Source organism: Pistacia vera, unplaced genomic scaffold, assembly GCF_008641045.1.
Source record: "Pistacia vera cultivar Batoury unplaced genomic scaffold, PisVer_v2 Contig840, whole genome shotgun sequence".
NCBI classification, from domain to species: Eukaryota; Viridiplantae; Streptophyta; class Magnoliopsida; order Sapindales; family Anacardiaceae; genus Pistacia; species Pistacia vera.
Window position 1 is genome coordinate 494245 of NW_022196713.1, and position 19692 is coordinate 513936.

Consider the following 19692-nt stretch of genomic DNA (forward strand, 5'->3'; position numbering starts at 1 on the left):
GGTTTTCGTTTGCATAGGAAAAGATTTTGGAAAAGGAATTGTGCATGAGAATATTATTATTAGTGGCCAGCTATTTATAGAGTTTCTGTTCACATATGATATGCTAGGTAAACCCTGTTCTCAGTATTCCACCTATCTCAGGATCCACTGAACCACTCAACTAGTTTGTCCAGAAATCAATTTTACAACTGGCAGGAACTTTCTTTGATCCTTACTGATAACGTCAAGATTTTAAAGATGTCAGTGGGCCACGTGGCTCCAAGATCCCCTGTTTCAAAGATAAGGGACCCCCATAACCTCATAGTCAATTGACCCGAAATAATAATTACTTCTGCATCAAAATTTCAAAGATGTGGGACCCTGTGGCCTCATAATATTGGCCCCGAAAAATAATTAATTTTAAAAAACTGCTCCGTTAAAGAAAGAAAACAAAAAACAAAATAAGTGGTACCATTTACACATGATCAATAATGTCTCATTACACATTTTGGAAAAGATGCAAATACTTCTAATTTTAGTAGGTCCAATTAACGGAGTAGACTTCAAGTCGATTAACGAGGACAAAATATGAAACTTATGATTTTTCTAGCTGTCCATTTCGACATTTCACACAATTTTGGAGAAAGAAAAGATATAGAACATTTCAATGATTTCTGGAAGTCTTCAACTAATATAGTATTGTTTCAATAGAATTTTCTAACCCCTCCTTCAAGTATAATATATCATTGAAGTGAAAGAATGATGGAGAAATGCTGGCAATACCTGCTTACTTAACCTCTCGATTACCTCTTCTTCTTTTCATACAATGTGTTGATTTTTAAGTAAAATAATGGAATATGTTTTATATTTTTCACAATAATAAAGGTTCCACAGCAAATAAAAGATACATGAACAAATACTAGATAACTTAAGGATTCAACTGATCATACCATCACACTTTCTTGGATTGCATTGAATATTTATTATATTAATTCTTGAATTTTTATGAGATTGATTCAATTAAATTGCTATACTTGTTCCAAGTTTAGATTTTGATTTTGGAAATATGACACTAGCAACAAGTCTTTCACAAGAGTAGGATCTTTATGCATTTCATGTACGTTAATTGGAGTGAGTTATTATTTGATGCTTGATTGTAAATATATATGATCATCTCCGCCACAAACTGAACCCTGTTAGATAGAAAATGTGAATGATAATATTATCAGCTGCAAGCTATCAACAATAGCATATCAAAGTCCAACTCAGAAAGTTGCATATCATTTTCAGTTTTCAATTACTTCTAGTTGACTCCAAGTCAGTTAAAGGAGGACAAAATACGAATCAACACTAACTAGTGCGTGTATGTTGGTGTGAATTAATAGTTGAAGCTGGATTGATAGAGAACTAGTGGTGACTACTGGTTAAATATATGTCCTACACTGACTTTTTATGGCTAGTAACATGGTTTTATTAGATTAATCAACACGTCTTTACTCAGGCCAAAACTAAAACTATTATTGGCTGACGAGTAATGGACTTATTAGAGCCCAGAAACCCACCGTAAATCCAAGTGCCATGCTTACATAAAACCAGTCCACTTCATATTCATTACCATCTTTTCCATCATTGTAGTTTGATGTTATTTATAGTATCCATCATCCATGGAACTTCTCATCACACATTTTGGAAAAGATGCAAATACTTCTAATCTTAGTGGTCCAATTAACAGAGTAGACTTCAAGTCAATTAAAGAGGACAAAATATGAAACTTTGATTTAATTAGTCAATAATGGTTGCAATAGAAAAGTATCAAAGTTTTATTTGAATTTTCTAACCCCTCCTTCAAATTTAATGTATCATTGAAGTGAAAGAATGATGGAGAAATGCTGGCAGTACTTGCTTACTTAACCTCTCTGTTACGTCTTCTTCTTATCACACTGTTAGCCCAAATCAACAAAAGCTTTATCAATGGATGAAATCACGAGTGTTAACCAAAATCAAGCAAAGGTTGATCGATGGCGGAAATCAAGTGTGTTAATTCCGAACTAGAGAGACACAAAACAACCTCAGGTCACAAGACTAACAGTCTATCTTCTGTTTCAAGACAACATCATTTTGTTGATCCATTCTTTTATGTGTTTGCAAAATTATACTTCAAATTAAACCTTCAATTGCACACACACACGAACTAGAGTTCCCACATTTATTATAACTTTTCATTTGATAATATAAGTACATAAACTGACACAGATTCATACAAAATTTTTACTAACACTTTTTTACAACACTGTAAAACATGTAACCAAGGGAGTCCAAGAAATCACAATATATAAACCTCCATCTTCTAACATCTTCTGATGATTAATAAAGGACTTATAAAACTCCAGAAGCCAACCACAAATCCAAGCTCCATGCTTACATAGAACCAATCCACTTCATCTTCATAATAGTCAATTTGATCTCCATTTTTGTGGTCAGGTATAGGTACTGAAATAGTATCGTCAGTACAATTTGGAAGTGGAGGTCCAAAAGTTTGTTGCCAATACAGTAGGATGCATCAAAAGCTTTGAAGTTGAGTGCTTAAAGGAATTCTCCCACTCAAGTTGTTATAAGATAAGTGCAAATGATTCAACATTACAAACTTGAAATACTCTGGCATTTCACCGTAAAACTGGTTTGCAGAGAAATCAATTGAGATTAATGATCCCATAACCCCAATATTCTTAGGAATTCTTCCCACAAGAGCATTGTGTAACAAATTTAATGACAACAATGCTCTAACAATCTATTTGCGAGTTACCAAAACAAAAATAGCTTATTAATGTCCCTTGAGACCCCTAAAAGAAAAGAGAATATTGATGATGTTCATCATCTATTCATTTCTAACACTTGTTAAAAATTTAATCAACTCATCTGTAATGTTGGACAACATATCATCTATTAAAAATTTAATGAACGACAAGTCATCCATAGTATAAACTTTCTATAACTTGCCATTCATAATTATTTAAAGTTGTGTAATTTTTGCTTAGTTGTAGAGAAATAGTGTCCTAATTCTAAGTTTTATTCATCTGTTTCGGATCCTTGTTTCAATTCCTATTCAAGTTAGGAACTAAAGAGAAAATTTGGTCGTCACTATGACCTCCTAGGAAATTACTACGTTTTGGGATCCCCTATTCCGAGCTCTGTTAAAGAGAAACTATATATGGTGTTAAAGAATAAAGAAAAACTATGGTTATGCCAGATCAACTCCATATAACTAAGTAAAATATGAGAGAGCAGTTTTGATATATCATATATCTAAAAAATAAAGACCTTTTAGAATGAAACCATAATGCAGACAATTTACTGTCAAATTCCCCTGAGAGAAACTAACATTTGACTTTTACCTCAAAAAAAAAAAAAATAAATAAATAAATAAATAAAGAAAGAAAGAAGATTGATGTTCTTTATAGCATCCATCATCCATGGAGCTTCTTATGAATGACCAATTGCTCCGTTTATCCAGCTCTTCTGGAACAGGAGTCTGAAAAGTAGGACCTCACAGTATTTACCTGGAAATTAATGTTACCATTTGCTCTGTTACATGCAGAAGTGCAGGGATTATACAGTAATCTACTCAACCACCCCTGCAATAGAAAATGTGAATGAGAATATCATCAATTGCAAGAGACCGGTAATGGCATTTCACAGTCCAATTTGAAGAGGTTGGATATGGTTTTCAGTCTTCATTGACTTCTGTAGAATGTAGACTCCAAGTGAATTAAAGAAGACAAATTTGGAAAACTCATCATAGATTAATGCGGAAAGTTACCTTTTGATTTCTTTGCTTCACGTAGTCCCCTGTTTCAAGCTCTGTTCGAAACAGAGATCAAAGGATTGATATTGTTATTTTGCTCGTCTTAACTTTTCACAAAATCTGAAGGTGGACTGGTTGAAAATTTCTTCATTCTGTGACTTGTTTTACATCTCACTGTTTATAATTATAACCTGCTATGACTTATGACTTAATTATGATAAATCAATTACTGAAGACTTATTAGCGGTCCCTCCAGGTTTCTTTTCCGGTATCTTTGTCTTTGTTTTACTTTTGTGAACATAATGAAAATCCAAACTCATCTTAATCGTCAAATGAATTTGTTAATTAAAATATAAGGAGTTGCACATATTGATTGGTTAAATTATTCCATGATCTTATATTTATTACCTTTCCAATTGTTAGAAGTTGTATTTGTCTCACATCGATGAGTTGGTAGGTTGTATTTGTCTCACATTGGCGAGTTGGTGAGTTGTGCAAACACATTTTCTTAAGGTTTTCTTTATAATTTCAGATATATGGTGCTCCAAAAGAATCGGTATCTATGAAGCAATTATGATTCCACTTGTGAGAACCAATTGATTCAGTATAATAAAAGTTTTTGGCGTTACTGGAACAGTTTCTGAAACTGATACTAGTATCCTTCCATGGCAGCTTACTTTGATTCAGCATCATTTGATTTTTACGTTGACAACCTATTTAGTTTATGAGTTTTTATTCCTCAATTAAGTGAATGTGTTTTGGATCAAATACATTTACATGAAAGTTAAAATCATCAGGAGTGGAAATTACTATTTATACAATGATCCCTGTGACAGAAAATGCCAATGAGAAACGGATTGCACGTGATGAACAATACGTCTCAGAATCCAATAAGAAGAAGTAACAAAAAATTTAATTAGCAGAAACTTTGTACTCTTTTATAATTTCTATCAGCCTCCCACACCCTTCTCAGTATATTCAAAATAAGACTGCCAAGTTTGTTCCGGAGGTGATTCAGAAACTGATAAAAAAGGTACCTCCATCTCTTGTTAACAAGTAGAGGACCTATTACACACCAGAATCCCACCACAAATCCAAGTGCCATGCTTACATAGAACCAGTTCACTTCATCTTCGGTACCACCTTTTTCTCCTGAGAAAATATTTATCTTTCAAATCTGTGATGTCTTCTATTGGTGTCGTTGATTCTCTACTTTTAATCCTTATTCATTGTCCATTGGTAACGTAACTGAACTTATCTGTACTGCTCCTGGTTAATGCAAATTTTGTGAAAATGAGTACCGGAATATCTTTCCACCAGCTAATTTTTACTTTTTCTGAATTTCTCGCACCACTCATTTACCGGTCTACTTTTCTACACTTCCCAAATTTTTTGCATAAATGCTATCGAGCACCATGCTTTCCACCTGCAACGTCACCTGCTCCTCCTGTCTCGGTAATTGCTACTGCTACGGTGCTACCTCATGTTCCGGTAAGGTTACTGCAATGCTACAGCATGACTACCGTGCCTCAGCTTCCAATGATGTCATTGTGATGTTCACTGCAACGGTAATGTTACCTGAACCTGAGGCACCGGTAACGTTACCAAGATGGTACATTGCAACAGTAAATGTTACAAGTACCTAGAGGTACACTAACCATACAGTGATAGTGCAGCATAATGGTAACGTCACTGGTGCCTCAGGTTCTAGTAACGTTACTATGATGATTCATTGCAATAGTAACGTTACTGTGAAGTACCTGTAACGTTACCATGATGGCACATTGAAACAGTAATGTTACAGGGATGGTGCAACATAATGGTAACATTACTGTGACGGCACATTGCAACAGTAATGTTACCATGAAGTGGCAGTAACGTTATAGTGATGGTGCAGCATAACGGTAACATTACTGTGATGGTGCATTGCAACAGTAGTGTTACCGTGATGTTGCAATGGTAACATTACCGTGATGGTACATTGCAACAGTAATGATACATTGATGGTGCAGTTCGCAATGTTGCCTCATGTTCCAGTAATGTTACCATGATGGTTCATTGAAAAGGTGAAGTTACCCGTACCTTCTCTTCTAGTAAATGACCGAGTGTCTCAGTGGCTACGGGTATAGCGCCCAAAGAATTTTGTGGTAGGACATATAAGGGCAATAAAACGACTGTATTTAAGTGAAAGCGAGTGCTTGAAAACAAGATTGTTTTGAGATGTCGATAATATTAAGGTTATAGTGAATTTGTTTTTATTCATTGTTTCTGGCAGCACACGATGTCTGATTGATTTACTTTTGAGACTCTAAAAGGAAGGAGAACGTATAAAAAAACCATTCTGGATTACTCATAAATCTTCAGAAGAGTGTGATGGAGGGATCTTTGAAAGAGTTTTGTTTGAATTGCCCTTGTATATAAATTTATTTATAGACCAGGTCTCAAGTTTTATGACAAAAATTTTAAATATATGTTTTAAGTGTGTCAAGAAATTTTTTCTTACAGCGCACCCATATTCATTTCAAAAGCTGCCTAAGAAATGATGCTGCACAAATCTAAATCCTCTGATTACAAGTTAAGGACTAATTACAATCCAGAAAGTCATCATAAATCCAATAATCATGGTCGTGGACAGCCAGCCCATTTCATGTTAATTGACTCCAGCATCAGAAGTCACAATACAATTTTTGGGCAGTGGAGGTCCACAAAGTTCATTGCCACTGAAACAGAATGAATCGAAGCCTTGAAATTGAACGCTCCGAGGAATTGTTGCAGGCAAGATCTAAGATTTGTAGAGAATCTAGATGACAAATTTCTGCTGGTAAAACACCATCAAACTTATTTGAACGAAGGTTGAGAATCAATAATCTGGAGAAACTTTCTCCAGCCCAAGCTGGAGTGTCTCCAGCAAACTTTTGTTTCACCAATATCAACTTCTAGTAACTCTGTACAATTTTTAAGACGCATTGGTATTGCTCCAAAAAGGTTGTTTTCACGAAGGGTAGCGATCTAAGAGAACTTAAAGTTCCAGTTGAGGTTGAAAGGTTACCAGAAAATTTATTGTTGTTGAAATTCAAGCTTGTCAAGTGTTTCCTATTCATCCAGCAATCCGGTAATTCTCCATCCAAAATGTTTTCTCTAAGGACTAACTTTTAGATCAAGTTCTTTCACTCATTCATTCCATAACACAAGAAATGGAAGATTGATTCTGACAAAGCATTACTGGAAAGATTGAGTGTATACAGACTGGAAGGTATAAGAGGCAATGGACTTGACAAATTGTCTGAGCTCGAATCTAGTAAATTAAGTTGGGTTAACTAGGTTAAATTCAGAATGTTCCCATAGAGTTGGTTGTGAGATAGATTTATATAGATATATTGGAAAGGAAATTCAAATAAGTAAATTGGAAGAGTATCTGAAATTCCTGAATGTGATATATCTATATAAACTAAATCCCTCTATGAATGGAGCGATAATGGAAATTGAGGCCTTAAATGACAAGATCTCAGTCCTAATAGTTGGAGTTTAAAAGGAGGGATCCCCTGAGGATTGACTTTCAAACTAAAAAGATTTCCAGATACATCAAAAATAGAATCTTTTGAGATTTGCAAGATGGACTTCATAAAATTTCCATATAGTTTGTTGATGGGATAGGACCAGAAACAGAGTTATAACTTAGACTCATAAACATCAAATTCTTAAATTGTACAAGTTGTTCTCTTGACTAACCGAAAAGTTGGTTCTCACTCAAATCCAAAAACTCTATTCTGTCTGAAACACGTTCTCAGAGAATATCCAGGACTAAAGAAATCTGTTGGTTCAGTTTGATACTTGAGATAGAAAGTGATCTCAATTTGAAAAATCTTCCCAAAGATTTTGGAAGTCTCCCTTCAAAATTATTATTTGACAGATCAAGTGTTTTGAGAGAAGTTAAGTTCCCCAGAATACTGGAAATTGTATCAAGGAAATTATTGACATTAAGAGAAAGGTCTTCGAGATGACTAAATTTGAACAACCACTTTGGTATTGTTGAACCAAACTGATTGAATGATAAATCAAGATGCCTCATAGATGTTAAGTTTTGAAGTCCATCTGGAATTGGACCTCGAAAATAATTCACTTAGCCCAAGTGTAGAAAGGGATGAAAAATTAGCACGGGAAAGCTGAGGATAGTAAGTTCATAAGGGAGGAAGTGTGTTCATCACCAACAGCCAGTCAGAGACTTTCCTAAGGTCCACGTCACTCAAATCAAGGTGCTTCAGCGAAGAAAGACCAGATAACCAACTAATATTCTCAGCATATACCAGACATTTTGACTGAGGTCAAGATATTGCAGATTAGAGAGATTTCCATGATGGTGTGGAATCATTCCTCCAAATCCAGTATTAGAGAGATTCAGGTATCTTAGGTTTTTCATAGAACCAAGCAATCTGGGAATTTGACTTCGTTATAAATTGTTACCACATATGTCCAAGTAATTCAAATGTTTAAAATCAAGCAAGGAGGAATTTATCTTACCACCAAGCTTTGACCTCTGATAAGATTTAAAGTCAGCATATGATGGTTTGTGATTGGCAAGAGGGTTTCCAAGGTGGAGCTTGAGGAAATGGCCAGTAGACTTGTTGCGTACACAAGAGCTTCCATTGCAGAAGCTAATTTTGCTGGTTGCTGTGGCTAGCAACCCAAACAACAGAAATTTGATGACACTCATGGTAACTTCTGATTGGCAAACACCTGCAAATAGAAATTATGTAGAAGGGAAACGAGAATCGGACTGTTATCAGTAGACTGCTATTTATAATTTTTTTTTATTTTCATGGCAGTCAATATAACACAACTAATATCACTGACCCACAACTGGTTTTGGAGGGAAATAATGATTAACTAGCATTAAACTTTCAAAGATATACGACTGTAATGGGACTTATATTTGTCTGTGATCGATTGCATGCCGTGGAAAATTTCTAATCCTAGATTCTGAATTTTATTATTTACATATATTGGTAAATTTTTTATTGTTAATTTATGTTAGTATACTATTACTAAATAATTTCAGCAAAGAAACACAAGATACCTTCTAAGAATATGCCACCGAGATCAAGATATTGGAAATTAGAGAAGTTTCCAAGTTGGTGTGGATTTACCCCCCAAAAAGGAGCATAAGAGAGATTAAGGTATCTTAAATTCTGCATAAAACTAAGAAATAAAGGAGCCTGAATTCCATGAAAATCATTATTGCTCAAGTCCAAGTAGCACAAATGCTTAAAATCAAGTAAAGAAGGATTTATCTTACCACCCAACTCTATCCTCCAATCAGCTTCATTGTAAGGATAGAATGTATCATCTTTCAAACGAGGAGGTTTAAGGCTGAGCTCTAGGACATGGCCTGTCAAGTTGTCACAAACAATGCCAGACCACATACAGTATAATATATGTTGCAATTTTCAACACAACTTTAGTAATCAATAAGAGTCTGTGAATCAAAATGAGCATCATGGCGTTGTCAGTAGGCTGATATATATAGATCTATTTTATTGCCATCGTTAGAACCCAATGATCCCTGTAGCATATAATTACCCCAGCTCATCTACTGACCTAACAGTGGATTTAAGAGTAAAATTATGATAGACCAGAATCAAGATTTCAAGGAAGAAGAGAAGGCATGTATAAGCGTCAAGAACTTTTATCCGTAGAGTATATCCATTGACAATTGTGAACATCAGTGCTACATGGAATAAGGAAAGACAAGCTTCACTATATGCAACTACAAACATAACATAACATCTGTTTCTCGCATTCAGAAATTAAACCATCTTCACTTCACCATGATTGGAATGTCAGAATAATAAAAAGGAGAAGCTTATCAGATTTTTGTGATGCAAAGGGCTCAAGTAAAATGTTGTTTACCTAAGATCAGCGTGAATCAATAACAAAAGTGATACAAAGTGAACCTGATAGATGTTGCTAAATGCTAGACTATAACATATTATGTTAATCTTCGAATTCATTCCAATGTCAATGGATAAAAACAGCTCATTTAGGAGCAAATCTTGCAGCTTTCAACTGTGCCAAGGTCCTCTCAAGCTTACCAACCCATTCTTCAAATTGCAATTCCAATATCTCCATTGCATTTTTACAGCCATCTCTTTCACCATCCTGCATCCTCACCGCATCATGATCCTGATCACTTGCTTTACTATCAGCTGCAAGTTCACTAAGTGCCTCTGGTACAACTTCCACAATCTCAAGTTCATCCTACATCATGTTTTCTGCCAATTTTGTCTGTGGATCAATTGTGTTAAAAGCCTCATCACCTATGGCTAAAGAGGAAATTTTTTGAGATTGACTTGATGTATGTTTAACATCTGGAACCTGTCTATTATTCCCATCATCATGCTTTATACTAGATTTCATAAAATCTGCAATAGTCATATCACATTTTTCTTCTAAATCTTTTGTTTCAGCCACAAGAGATTTTGGAAGGAAAACCCGGAGGAACCAAGGAATCACTCTCTTCCCTCAAACTCTTCAGCATGGAACTAGAATGAGTAAAGGTACCATCAATTTTATTCATTCCATCAAACCTTCTTGGTGTCATTTTGAACCTTTTGATAAAGTTCTTTGCATTTTTTCCTCCCAATATCTTTGGCTTTGTCTTAAACCTTGATCAAGTATCAGCTTCCTTCTTTCCTTTTGCCATCTCCATGATCTTTTTAGTACCAGTGAAGCTACACTCAGTAGCACCCTGCAGACATGAGATCGAATGTTTCCACCACTCTGAGTATTGGCTTGTTACATCTCCTAGATTTCTCAAACCTACAAGGCTAGGCAAATCACATAAAGAAGTCTCTCCACAACATAGGTATAACCTATCCTATCTCTATGTCGTCTTAGTTACATGTTGATTGGTTAAAGAACAATTAAAACCACTAATTGGTACAAAGAGAATATATACAATCCATAATCCCTGTAATACAATTATAAATTTATCACACTTGAATGAAATCATAGCAGAAACATTACTGAATGACAATATATAGTAAGATTGTAATCAATATTGAAACAAAAACCACAATCAATCATTCGGGACTTTCAAACCCAACATTCAACATGCAATCAATTTGGTTTCACAACGAACACAAATCCAACAAAGCATTTCATAATTCAAATCATGCATTGTATTGTAATCGCATCGAAACAAAACAATCCTAAAATCAGAAAACACAACAATCAAATCATATGTTCAATGTCTAATTAATAATCCAATTAGTCCAAGTTTAAGTAAAGAAAACTATAGCCTGAATCCCGGTCTCGCCTCTGCCTAACAGGCAACCGGTGCTCAGCCGCTCATAATAGTGTCGACGGAGGCTGGGGAAGGTGAACGGTTGCTGCCCATGATGGAAAACAAGTCCCCGGTAGCTGGAGTGGTTGTTTTGTGGATGAGGGAGAACCAAGGTGAGCTGGGAAGTTGAACGGTTGGCTGAAGACGAAGAGACGCGTCGGCAGCCATGGATTCCGGCTGTGGTTCACAGCGGCGGATGGTGTAAGGCGACGGAAATGCTAGGGAACGCTGAGGAAAGGATGGCCGGCAGCTGGGGAAGCTGAATCGACGTCGGAGAAGACGAAACAACGCCGTAAAAACAAAGAATCGCGGCTGGAAGGTGGAACGCCGCGACAGCGCAAAACGGTGATGTGAGACGTCGACCGATAGCTCTCGGCAATGGGAAGAAGAATTCGACGATTGGGGAAGCTGAAACGACGTCGAAGAAGACAAAACGTCGCCGGAACGGCGAAGAATTGTGGCGGCGAAAATGGTGATGAATCGCAACCGCGGCGGATCTTCAAGGAGATGACGGAGATGATGGAGGCGATGGCCGATCAGAGTTTTGGAAGAAGGGTCGCCGGAGATGGTCGAAATCTAGTTAAGATGAGCAAGGGTTTGGGTGTTGGGCGGCTGCTTTTTTTACCACGGTTCACTTCCTTTCATAGAAAATATATTGTTAGTCCCTGTACATTTAAAAAGTGACAAAATAGATCCCTTGAAAACATATTACCCCCTAATAAAACATAAATGAGACAGAATCAACCCTAATCCATTAACGACAATCTAATATCAACTCACACTATTTCCAAAATCATTCCAAACATGAAAAATTAGTAAGAAAACATTAAAATTTGATTTTTCATCAATAAATTCATAAATTCACAAATTGTCTCAATATATATTCAATTAAATCATAACAAAGGGTATTAAATCACTTTAATGGAGTCATTTTTATGATTCTAACAACCATCAACTCTTGTCTCACTTCAACGCCAAGTTGTACCACTTACTCCATTGTTGGAACTCACAAATGATGTTTAAAAAACCGTCTCTTGAAATGGATATGTGGGTTTCTTCGTGAGCAAGGGAGATAGAAAGTCTAGAATTGGTCTTGAAGATCAAAAATTGAAGTCTATTTATGGATTTGTGAGTACTAGAAGTGGTGTTGAGGTTGATCATGACATTTTGCCATTAATATTTTATTTATTCACATTTATATCATCTATTCAATTTTTGCAGGCCCCATTAAAACGAAAAATTTGATCATTCTACAACAATTGCAGTCACTGATCAGTGTGTTAAAGCAATGAATGCATTAACATAATTTTTTTTATTTGTAAAAAAGATAGCAGATATCATTTCATGACAAACGTTCAAACAATTACTCACTTCCTTTTTGGTACATACAAAGTAAGCTCCAAACGACAAAAGACGAAACAAAAGAAAAAAAAAATAAAAAACTCTAGTAACATTTTCTTACAACACTGCCCAGTTTGTCTTGGAGGCTATTCAAGAATTCGCAATACAAGTATCTCCATCTTCGGCTGACAAGTAGAGAACCTATAAAACTCCAGAATCCCACAATAAATCCAAGTGCCATGCTCACAAAGAACCAGTTCACTTCATCTTCATTACCATCTTTCTTTCCTCTGCTCTGACTGTTGATTGTTGGAGTAGGCACAGTACAATTATTAGGAAGTGGAGGTCCACAAAGTTGGTTTCCTGTAAAACAGGATGCCTCAAAGCCACTTAATTGAGTGCTTGAAGGAATTCTTCCTATTAAGTTGTTGTTGGACAAGTTCAAGTCACTCAAAAACGTCAAACTTGAAATGCTTTGTGGGATTTCACCTGAAAGTTGATTTCTGGAGAAATCGATAGACTCTAGAGATCTCATAGCACCAATGTTCTCCGGAATTCTTCCAGTAAAACCATTGTGTGATAGGTTTAATGATTGCAATTCTGAAAGATTTGTCACTTCCATAGGAATCTGTCTGAAGAAATTATTTTTTGAAAGGTCTATACCTCTCACGAACTTCAAAATTGTGTTGTATTCAACCATGTGACCTTTCTTCACAAGTAGTTCACTCTCCAAATATGTTGAAAAAACATCTCTAGAAGATTGATAATTCATATCGCTTTCCTCATTAGAGCTAATTTTCATCATGGCACTGAAGTTATTGATGCATCTTGGTATGGTTCCAAAGAAGTTGTTATCTGCAAGGTCTAAGATTTGCAGAGAACGAAGATTACAAAGTTCTTTTGGTAAATGGCTAGAAAACTTATTTGATCTAAGGTTGAGAATCTTCATTCTTGAAAATCTCTCTCTAACCCACACCTTGAGATTTCCAACAAACTCATTTTCACCCAAATCAAGCGACACCATCTGCGTACAATTTTTGAGTGACACAAGAATTGTTCCAGAAAAGTGGTTTTTGCGAAGGTTTAACCATTCAGGAGAACTTAAAGTCCCAATAGAAGCTGGAAGCTTACTCGTGAATCTATTGTTACCTAAATTCAGGACTTTTAAGCCTTTCAAATTCATCCAACAATTAGGTATAACTTCTGACAAAAAGTTGTTATTAAGGATGAGAATTTGCATCATGCGCGTTGACTCGTTCATCTTATGACACAAGAAATGGAAAATTGATCCTGACAAAGCGTTGTTGGAAAGATCAAGTAGATACAACTTGAAGGGTAAAAGAGGCAATGCACCTGATAAACGATTTGAATTCAAGTCAAGCACTTCAAGTTGAGTGGACTCCGTTAAATTTGGAATCTGCCCATAGAGTTGGTTGTGAGAGAGATTTACAAGCAAGAAAGGATTTTTGAATAAAAATGTTGGAATAGCATCTTTAATTCTTGAATCAGATATGTCAAGATATCCTAAATGCTTTTGTGAACGAAGCCACAGTTGAAATTGAGGCCCTAAATGACAAGATCTCAATCCTAGAGTTTCAAGTTTAAAAGGAGGAACCCAATGAGGACTGACTTGGAATACTAATGAATTTCCAGATGCAAAAAATTCAACTAATCTTGTCAGATTGGAAAAATGCATCTCAAAAACAGTTCCATTCAATTTGTTATAGCCAATATAAACAATTTCTAACGACGATAGTTCTCCTAAAGAGGATGGAATAGAACCTAAAATAGAATTGTTATACAGACCAAGATAAACTAACTTCTTAAATCGTCCAAGTCTATTAGTAAATTGACCAAAAACTTGACTTTCATCCAAACCCAAACTCTCTAGTATGTCTGAAACACATCTAGAAAAAATGTCAAGGACATCAGATATTGGTTGGCTTAAATTGACAAATGAGAGAGTGAGAGAGTGATTGACCTTAAGTTGCAAAGTCGTCCCATTGATTTTGGGATTCCACCTTCAAATCCATTTGATGAGAGATCAAGCTCTTCTACAGATGTCAGATTTCCTAGAATCCCTAACGTGCCTGTCAACCAATTACCATCAAGACGAAGTCCCTGGAGACGGCTAAGTTTGTAAAACCAATTGGGTATTGAAGAATTGAAATTATTGTAAGATAAATCAAGATTTCTAAGGGAAGTCAAGTTTTGAAGTCCATAAGGAATTGGACCTTGAAAAAGATTCGCACCCAGATCAAGGGTCTCAAGAAACGAAAAATTTAGAATGGGTAGTTGAGGAAAATGATGGATATCACAATTTCTCAAATTTAACACTACTAGAGAAGGGAGTGTATTGATCACATGCAGCCAATCAGAGGATTGGCTGAGATCCACACCCCACAAGTCAAGGCGTTTCAACAAAGAAAGACTAGATAACCACCCCAAATTGTCAACATCTAACCTGCCACGGAGGGCAAGATATTGCAGATTAGAGACGTTCCCAAGCTGGTGAGGAATTATACCTTGGAAAGAATTTAGAGAAAGATCAAGGTGTCTTAAATTGTGCATATAACAAAGAAATTTAGGAATCTGACCATCAAAATTGTTATCGCTCAAGTCCAACAAGCGCAAATGCTTTAAATCAAGCAAAGAGGGATTTACCTTACCGCCCAGCATTGACCTATACTGAGGAGCAGTGGCGGACCCAGGATTTTTACCCAGGGGGGGCCCCATCACTCCGTCAGTATTTGCCAATCAAGTAGTGAAAACATAAGAAAATAATTTACAGGGAAACACAAGAAAATTTTTACGTGGAAAAACCTCTTCAATATGAGGAGATAAAAAACCACAGGAATCTAACGACCCACTTAAATCCAATATAATCAAAAGAGTTTACAATAACTACAAATCAACCAAAAATATTCTACACAAATTTAGAGCTCAATTACAACTCTAACAAAAGTAAGATACACAAAGGTTTACAAAGAGATGGATTACGATCACTCTAAATCCAGATCTAGACGTTAACATTCTAACTCAACCGTCTATATTAAAGATCCACACATCCTCTGCATATTGACCCAAAAATCAAGTTAGAATGGTATACCTAAAGATCTAAATAATATGAATATTTATTATTTAAAGATGAAAGCAAGTTAGAATAGTATACCTGAAGATCTTCAATTTAACACGATTTTTCGCTTCATTATGTTCTGAAAATGTTCAATGATATCTTCATTTTGAATTGTAGCAAAAACTTCCTTTTCAATGTAAACTACTAAGCAATTGTTCATCCACTCGTCTCCCATTCGATTACGCAAAGTATTCTTAACAAGATTCATTGCAGAGAAAACACACTTTCAACTGTTGCAGTAGCCACAGGAAAACCAGTGCTAATTTAATAAGCAAGAAAACTTGTCATAAGCAACATCCTTCTTAAACTCAACCATTTTTTTGCAAGATCGGCAACCCATCAACATGAGTGAAATTGGCATTGGTGCTAACATCCTCATAATAATTTTCAAGTTGATTATCGAGCAACCAAATATCGTGTTGAGGAAAATGGCAGGATAGACTTTGCAAACTCAAGTAATCTGTCTTTATTAAGCAGCAAAGAGTTACTTGGATCAGAGATGCCATACACTGAGCAACCCCATGTTTACTTCATCAAAACGATTATTGAGTTCTTCTTGAATGTTATCTAAACTGTGTACATCAATTCCACCTTAAAATGATATTTATTCGTAATTGGCGCAATCCCTCGTTTTGTCCTCCCCAATTATCTCCATGTTCTCCGGGATTGGTATGTCATTACTTTACATAGATCATAAGCTTCTTTCAACATATGTCGAAGCAAGTGTCTTCTTTCTCAATTTAGCAACCGACGCTTCGAAATTTGTACAAACTGCATGGCATTAAGGAGATCTTGATCTTTTCTTTGTAATGCTTGTGACAGTTCATATGTGATTCCCAATACTTTCTTCATCAAGAATAACAAAAGACGAATTCAAAATTCTCCATGATTCGTAATAAACTCCTTGCTTGACTTTTGTTTTGCCAATCATCTCCTTCAATCTCAATCACTCTGAGCACACCAACAACAGAAGAAAATAAGTTTATGACACTATGAATTGTCCCTATGTGTGAACCCCAACGTGTATCTCCTGGTCGTTTAATAGTCATTCTTGATTCAAACCGCGTCCCGTCTGAATATCACCATTAGAAATCAAAGATATCACATATTCAACTGAGTCACGTAGAAGATCTCTGCGCTTGCAAGATGCTGCCACAGTGTTTGATAACAGAAAGAGTTTGAAAAAATTCACCCAATGCTGAATGTTTACTTACAACTTTGACTAGCGCCAATTGGAGTTGATGAGAGAAACAATGAATGTAGAAAGCAAATTATTTTCTCTCAATATTAAAGTCTTCAAACCATTGAACTCACCCCTCATATTGCTTGCTCCATCGTAACCTTGGCCCCGTAAACTTGTCAAACTCAATCCATACTTTAAAAAAAGGCATCTATTGCAGTTTCAAAGACTTGCAGAAGTATTCTTAACATGCACAATCCCAATAAAACGTTCGATAACACAACCCATTTTGTCCACATAGCGAAAACAATAGCATTTGTTCTTTCACTGCCACATCACGAGATTCATCAACCAGTAAAGAAAATGGTTGTTTATCTCTCACAATTCTGCAATAATTTCTTGGTTGTCAAATGAGCACAAACACTAGTTAGTTGCCTCTGGATTTTGGGGGCCGTCATTTGATGGTTTTTCGGAGCATTTCCCAGCACAACTTTCTTATGGTCATTGTGATTGGATAGAAACTTCAATAGTTCCATAAAGTTACCTTGATTTTCAGATTCAACTGACTGTCATGCCACGAAATGCTAATCCTTGATGTAAAAGAAATCTAAGCAATCAATTGATGCATCAAGGAATACGATAATCCAATTGCCCTTTCGCCGCAACCAAGATTACATCGAGTGTGTTGCCTTTGGTTCATAAATCAACACATTGGCATGACATTGGTTATGAGTACAGAATGATCCCACATGTTTTTTCACTTTTGCTTTACTTTCCGTTATTATATCCCTATTCACAAAAACTTCACCACCTGCTTGGTCACCATAATCGGGTTTGAATTATACCAAGTGGGATCCCAAAAATAGAGACAAAGAGATTCCTATTAAAAAAAAAAAACTAATTAATTTAGCAACTAATTTTCTCTTGAATAGATACATGAACAAACCATGATATATTTAAATTCATGATACATGATACATAAGACATATTTTAATTTAACACATCTATTTAACACAGTACACACCATGTCAAAATTGTCAATATGTCACCAATATAATACATTCAAATATTTAATACATAAGACATGTTTGAAACAAGAGTCAAGGAAACAAAGTCAAAGATAATTGAAAAAAATTCTTTAACTTATTTTTGTCTCACTAAAAGTCTAAAACTGGGTCCGCCACTGCTAAAATTTTCACCCAAACGCCAAACCCAATACTCTAAAGGCATCAATAAGATTTTTTCAAAGAGTAGTTTATTATTTGTCTCACTAAAACTGGGTCTACCACTGCTAAAATATTTCGTCCAAACGCCAGACCCAAACTTTAAGGCATCAATAAAATTCTTCAAAAGCAGTAGTTTATTATTTGCCTCACTAAAACTGGGTCCACCAGGACCACCACTACTAAATTTTTCACCCAAACGTCAAAACCAATACTCTAAAGGCATTGATAAGATTCTAAAAAAGTGGGTAGTATATCATTAAATAAGGAAATATTAATTACTAACCTTCAGAGTTCAGGCGCTTCAGGAGACCAGTCACGCAGATGAGAGAAGTTGAAAAGGGGGGTTTTTTTAATTTCTAGGTTGAGATGTAAAAAGGGCGTTTGGGAACTGGGAAAGAAAAAGCTGAATGAGAAAAGACGAAAGCTAACTTTTCAGTTTTTAACCTTTTATTTATTTTTTTAATCTTCCAAAAAAAATAAAAAAAAACTTTGCAATTTTTTTTTAAAATCTGAGGGCAGGCCTGGGCCTACTCTCAAGGGGCCTGGGTCCGCCCCTGCTGAGGAGTACTAAGGTTGAGCTCAAGGACATGGCCCGTCTGGTTGTCACAGAAAATGCTAGACCATGTACAGCAATCTGCATGACCAGAAGTCCAAGAGGCAAGCCGGTTGGAATGATCTATCAGATCTTTCTTGAACCTTAAAAGAGCTTGTCTCTCACTTTCAATGCAACCCCGGTAAGAGCTTCCTCCGCAGAAGCTAATGTTGAGGGTTGTGGAAATGAAAAGAAAGGCAAGAAAAATGCTCATGGTTTTCATTTGCATAGGAAAAGTTTATGGAAAAGGAATTGTGCATGAGAATATTATTATTAGTGGCCTGCTATTTATAGAGTTTCCGTTCACTGAACCACTCAACTAGTTTGTCCAGAAATCAATTTTAAAACTTGCAGGAAATTTCTTTGATCTTTACTGATAACATCAAGATTTTAAAGATGTCAGTGGGCCACGTGGCTCCAAGATCCCCTGTTTCAAAGATAAGGGACCCCCATGGCCTCATAGTCAATTGACCCGAAATAGTACTTAAAGGTAATTTTAGTAGGTCCAATTAACAGCGTAGACATCAAGTTAATTAACGAGGGCAAAATATGAAACTTTGATTTTTCTAGCTGTCCATTTCAACATTTCACACAACATTTAGGAGAAAGAAAAGATATAGAATTAACATTTCAATGATTTCTGGAAGTCTTCAACTAATACAGTATTGTTTCAATAGAATGAATTAAAGGTGTCAATGTGTCACGGCCAAGAAAAGAACAAAATAATTAGAAGAATTCAGGGTTCAATGAATTCAAGAAAAAAACTTATATATTATAATTTCATGATCTCAAACGTTCAAACCATTACTGATATCATAGCATCTATATTCCCACGAATTCTACCGGCAAAAGAATTGTGTGACAAATTCAGTGACTGCAATGTTGTTAGATTTTGAAAGGTATATGACTCTCACAAACTTCAGAATTGTGTTATATTCAACAAGTTGACATTTCTTCGCAAGAAATGAATCCTCCATGTAACCTGTATAAAAATCAGCACTAGATCCGTAGTTTATATCCATTTCATGGTCATTAGAGCTCATTGTCATCATGTCACTGAAGTTATTGATACATATCGATATGGTTCCAGAAAA

General features: G+C 35.7%; 1 protein-coding gene across 1 annotated transcript; it reads right to left on the reverse strand.

The window, feature by feature from the left end:
- Positions 1-12432: 12432 nt before the first annotated feature.
- LOC116118322 (receptor-like protein EIX2) lies at positions 12433-15200 on the reverse strand. The gene is made up of 3 exons (XM_031404313.1): positions 14929-15200; positions 12678-14485; positions 12433-12497 (listed from the first exon to the last, which is right to left on the reverse strand). Coding segments are annotated over exons 1-3 (2082 nt in total). The 3' UTR covers positions 12433-12495.
- Positions 15201-19692: the final 4492 nt, after the last annotated feature.

Bases quoted from the DNA above. Each gene is read 5' to 3' on its own strand.
- LOC116118322 (XM_031404313.1), bottom strand. From the start codon at position 15,200: ATGGGGCCCCCCCTGGGTAAAAATCCTGGGTCCGCCACTGCTCCTCAG. The intron at 14,486-14,928 runs GTTAGATGTTGA...ATGGATTTGAAG, and splicing joins TATCTTGCCCTCCGTGGCAG to GTGGAATCCCAAAATCAATG.